Source organism: Buceros rhinoceros, unplaced genomic scaffold (genome assembly GCF_000710305.1).
Source record: "Buceros rhinoceros silvestris isolate BGI_N320 unplaced genomic scaffold, ASM71030v1 scaffold382, whole genome shotgun sequence".
Taxonomy (NCBI): Eukaryota; Metazoa; Chordata; class Aves; order Bucerotiformes; family Bucerotidae; genus Buceros; species Buceros rhinoceros.
The window spans coordinates 91760-96895 of NW_010396933.1; the positions used below are offsets into that span (position 1 = coordinate 91760).

At 58.9% G+C, this 5136-nt stretch overlaps 1 protein-coding gene across 1 annotated transcript in view; it reads right to left on the minus strand.

The window, feature by feature from the left end:
• Positions 1-1135: 1135 nt before the first annotated feature.
• TNNT2 (troponin T type 2 (cardiac)) overlaps positions 1136-5136 on the minus strand; it is an 8939-nt gene continuing 4938 nt past the window's right edge. The window contains exons 9-17 of the mRNA XM_010146028.1: positions 4882-4942; positions 4627-4743; positions 4195-4272; positions 3932-4042; positions 3459-3568; positions 2903-2993; positions 2529-2569; positions 1816-1821; positions 1136-1184 (exon numbers count right to left, since the gene is read on the minus strand). Coding sequence (XP_010144330.1) covers positions 1136-1184; positions 1816-1821; positions 2529-2569; positions 2903-2993; positions 3459-3568; positions 3932-4042; positions 4195-4272; positions 4627-4743; positions 4882-4942 — 664 coding nt within the window. The remainder of the gene's footprint in view (positions 1185-1815; positions 1822-2528; positions 2570-2902; positions 2994-3458; positions 3569-3931; positions 4043-4194; positions 4273-4626; positions 4744-4881; positions 4943-5136) is intronic.

Genomic DNA, 5136 nt, shown 5'->3' on the forward strand with positions numbered 1-5136 from the left:
GGCCGCCGTGTGGCACCGGGCACCAGCACTGGCAGAGCCCTGTTATTGCCTATCAGGAAGGTTTTGAGGGTGGACCTTCAGAGCCTGAGAAAAGGGAATATTTTTTTCCAGTCCAGACATACCAGCACTCCTCTGTCCCAGGGCCATGCATCAGGCAGGGTGGAAATGGCACTTGCCTGATCTTTGCTCAACTGCCCGTTGGGTATTTCACATCCCAACCCTGCTACTCTCCCCAGCTCTCCCCTTTTGTCCCAATAAAGGATCACAATCATCCCTCCACATCTCATTTTTGAGGAGTTGGGTGATAGGGGGCTGCTTGCCCTCCACTTGCAGCCACATTGATGCCGAGGCTTCCCAGGGCCTTGCTCCCCAAAACCTGCCAGCATGCCTTGGAGGAAGCAAAATAAGTCATCACCCAGCAGGCAGCACAAAGGAGAAACCTTCAGGGTGCCCCCACATCACTGGGTCTGGGGTGGGGAGGGCAGGCAGTCCCAGCAAGAAAGGAGACAAAATGTCTTGCCAAGGACAAGAAGATTTTGAAGACGCAGCATCCCTTCCCCGCTGCTCTGGGCAATACCTCACAGATGCTGTTTAACAGCAGCATGGCACAGCTTGCCCCAGGACATGGTCGTGCAAGCCTAGAGTCTTCTGCTGGCTGAGAGACCAGAGACCTGCACCCCTGAAAGGACAGACAAATAGGGTCTCCACACTGACTCATCTCGGGTCTTTGTGGCATGCGGTCAGAAACACGTTGTGCAGGAGGTCCTGGGCAGTTGCTGCATCCTCTTCACCCCAGGGAGAGGGTGGGCAACTGCACTGGCTCAGTCGAGCTCTGCTGAGACTGAGCTGTGCCGCCTTCCTCTGGGCTCAGAAGGAGACAACACCTGCACCCCCTCACCGTCTTCTTTATTTACAGACACAACATCAGCTGGGGGTGTGGAGATGAGAAACGGCACCTTGTGAAGCGTCTGCCCACCCAGACAGCGCTGGGCCTGCAGCAAGGTCTTAGCAAGCTCTGTGCTGTGGGCGGGCGGGTGGGCGCGCGGTGCAGACTCCATGACATGGGGAAGCCAGCTGGTCGACCAAAGGGCAAAGCACCTCTCCATGGCTGAGCCTCCTTTGCCTTCTGAGCCATCTACTTCCACCGGCCACCCACCATGGTCTTCCCACGGGCACCCTTTGACCTGGAAGGGAAGCGGAAAAGCATGCACAAGAAAGGCGTTGGTGACCATGAAAGGAGAGAGAAGGTGGGTGCCATCAGCAGTCCTGCAAGAGGACCAAGCTGTCTCTGCTCGATGTGCACTGCCCTTTGGGGACAAAGGTCTGCGGTGGCCCAGGGGAAAGCTGTGGAAGGTGAGTCAGGCTGTGTGGTTTTGGACACCACAGAAACGCCCTCACGTATTTTGCCAGGTGTTTCTAAGGACAATTCCCTTCCCATTTTCCTCTCGCAGAGAAGATCCCCCTCCAGCTGTGGAGGGATAACAAGGGCTGCAGGACCCTTCTCTAAAGAGCCAGCAGCTGTGAGGCTTTTAGCCAGGACCCATCACGCTGCTCTCCTTAACCAGTGGCAAGTGGACAGGCGCTGCTCTGGGTCAGCAGAGAGGAGGAGGAGGAGGAGGCTCGGGTGGACAATGAGGAGCATCCCTGGTATGTCAGCCTGAGAGTCACCAGCACAGTCTTGGCTGCCAATTGTTGGCCACTCGTTGGCATTGCCCCCTCCCTCAGCCCCACCACTGGGGGTGATGCCAGCCCCGGTGCCCATGCAGCACACGCACAGTGGGAGACACCCAGCACCCGGGAACCGCCGGTACTCACCCTTTGCTGCAGGAACGGGCCATGCCAGGACAGGAGAGAAGAGAGGTTTGGTGTGAGCTGGCGGGAGATGCTGCTGCCTGACACCCGGGGCAGGCTGAGCACCTCTCATATGAGAAGGCAGGGCAGGGAGGGAATGTGAGAGCAGCATGGTGCTCCTGAGGGAGGGGGCTAAACACCCACCCCCACCCTCCAGTGAAGGGCCCCCCAGTCCCGTGCAAGGAACATGGACACAAGGACAAGCTCCCCTGACCTTGTGGGGTTCCCACAGCCCATGGGATTTCCCCTCCTACACAAGCTGGGATCTCCAGCACCTTCCCTGCGATGCTGGGCAGAGTCACTGAAGGGATTGGGGTGGCTGGAGGCTGGCAGGACCCCACAAGACACAAAGCTCCATGTTCTAGAGGTGGGGTCTCCCCAGGATCCATCCCCAACTGGGGGCTCTGGGAAGGGTGAAGCTGATGGAGGTGGGAGACAGTGGGGGTCTGTCCATGGAAACAGAGCAGCATGGACTGAGGTCCCTGGGGCAGACCTGCAGGTCCATGAACACTGGGTACCAGTGGGACCAGAGGCAGGAGTGGGGAAGACAGGAGGTGACTCTGTGAGGGTGCAAGAAAGCCAGGAGATACACAGGGAGGGAGCTGGGGCCAGGGGACCAGGTAGCTGGAAGGGCAGGAGGTGTCGAGGAAGGATGCTCAGCCTGCACAGGGACTTACACTTTCTGGTGGTCACTAACACGGTTTCGAAGGACGTTGATCTGCAAGAGAAACGGTTGGTGAGCTCTGGCAAACTGGCCCCTCTCTGGCTGGGAACCAGGGGCAGGGTGAAGATGCATCACTTCTCTCTCTCTTCCCCAGGGGTCCTTGCGTGGGGGAAGGAAATCTGGTGTGCAGAGCCAAGCACAGGTCCCCAGGAGCTGGGAGGCCGCAGGGCCACCACGCAGCGCCTTTCACCAGCTGCCGCATCCTCCAGCATTTCACCGCAGCGTACTCGGCCTCGCCAGGGCGCATCTCGTTGCCCAGGTGGGGAGCAGAAGGAACAGCTGGGTGCATGGAGGGAGAACAAGCTCATGGAGGACCTCGCAACTCACCTCATATTTCTGCCGCTTGAACTTTTCCTGCAGGTCGAATTTCTCAGCCTCCAGATCACGGATGGTTTGCCACAGCTCCTTGGCCTTGTCCCTGTGGGAAGAGCCAGCTGGTGTCAGCACCAAAAAGGGATGTGGTTCACAGGGAGCTCATTGCAGGGGGCAGGACAGTGATGCCACCATCTCGTCTGCTCTCCCAGGACTGGTCTCTGCAGGCTCGTGTCCGCACAGGGATGGGTTAACCAGTGGCGATGCCAGCCCCATGCGTGGACCAGAGACACGGGTGAGGTGGGGCTGTGGGGACATGGGTGTCCCTTGCGTGTGAGCTTGGCTCCCTCTGACGGCCGGTGCTGCCAGCAGCAGCCTGGCAGTGATGGCCCGGCAGAGAGACCCACCCCATGACCCCGGTGGGTGTCACAGTCCATCTCCCAGCTGTGCCATCACCCTCTTGTCTGGGCAGCAAACCCCAGGCAGCCCGACCCAGCCCAGGATGCTGCCCCAGAGCAGAGCCCAAAGCAGAGCCCCTCTCCTGGACATCCCTCCTGCAGTCTGTGCTCACCTCAGCCTGTCTTCATTGAGGTGGTCAATGTTCAGGGGCTTCCGCCGTTCACTGAGGATCTTCTTCTTCTTTTCCCGCTCTGTTTGCTTCTTCCCACCCTTTTTCTCTGACTGAATAATCCAAAAGAAGTTACTGGAGGGAAGGAAATCTGACCCTATCCCCGAGTCCTCTCCCCAACACCCTCAACTTCTGCAACTCCAGAAGCAGATGAAGTCCTCAAGGAAATTTTGGCAATAGTGGACAAGACACCTCCCCCACCCCCATCCTTGTCCCTGCAGCAAGGCTGGACCCACACTGGCCCTCCAACTGCTGTGGTGGCCCAGCAGCGGTGGCCTGTCTTCTTCAGCTAGTAGAAACCACAGTCTACCAACACTGAGAACACACGTGGTGGGTGCTGTGAAGGCAGCTCCCCCTTCCCAGCCCTTGCCAGGAGCACCAGGGCGTCATCACAACAGCATGGGGTAGGATCCCACCTTCTCCATGTAGCCTCCAAAATGCAGCATGTTGGAGAAAGCTTTCTTCTTCCGCTCCTCCTCCTCAGCCCTCTTCCGTGCCTCCTCTTCCTCTTTGCGAGCTCTTTCTTCCTGCCAGGGTCAGAAGCGGGTCAGGAGTGGACAGACCGACACCTCACGGACTGGTTTGCATGCAACACAGAGCTTGTGCCCCCACGTGCTCCACAGCCGGGCTTGTGCTACCCAGGAGCAGCACAAGACCCCATCCCTGGAGGGGGACTCACGGCCAGGCGGGCTTGGCGTTCCTTCTCCCTCTCGCTGCGGATCCGCTGCTGCTCTGCCCTCTCAGCTCGCCGCTTTTCCTGCAGAAGGAGAGGACATTGGCTTGGACACGCCAGGAAATCAGCATCCTCTCTGTCCCCATGGACACATCCCCGACCCCAAAAGTCCCAAGAGCCCCAAGGGCAGATCTGCTGCTGCCACGTCTCCCACGGGAGCATGTGGACCAGTGACCATGGGGGAAGGTGCATCCCCAGGAGGCACTGCAGCATCGCAACAGCCAGCCCAGGGGCTTCCCAGGCACCGGGGCAAAACATCTGCCTCAAATCTCAGGCTCTGTCTTGCAGGGACACGGGATGTCTCAGGTCTTGCTGTGGGGGCTGTGGGGAAAGGATCACGGCTGTGTGCCCGATAGGGAAGGAAGGCTGCAGACATACAATCCTGTCCTTGAGGGACATGAGCTCCTCTTCCTCCTTTTTCCTGCTCTCAAAGTGGGCTTCAATGAGGGCCTGCAGTTCATTCAGGTCCTTCTCCATGCGCTTGCGGTGGATGTCCTGCATCAGACAGAAACAGCGGTGATGGCCATGCTCCCACAGGTGAAGCCCCCAGGAGCTGCAGAGCTGCTGGGAGAGTGGGGAGGAGGGACGTGAGGGGATGACGTGGCGGGGGCTGACAGGAAGTGCACTACTTACGTCAAAATCCAGTCTCTCACCATCCGGGATTTTGGGAGGCACCAGGTTTGGCATGAAGACCCTGCAATCGGAGGTGAGCAGGAGGGTGCTGAGCAGACAACTGGTCAGGATGGTGCCTTTTATCCATGCACTGATTTCCCCAGCCCTTCTCTCTGAGCCTCTCGGTCCCCAGGGATGCAGAGAGAGCACATTTGGAGGACAGGGGAGCGTAATGCTGCTTGCTGGAGGTTGCCAGCTGGACAGCCTCAGAGGAAG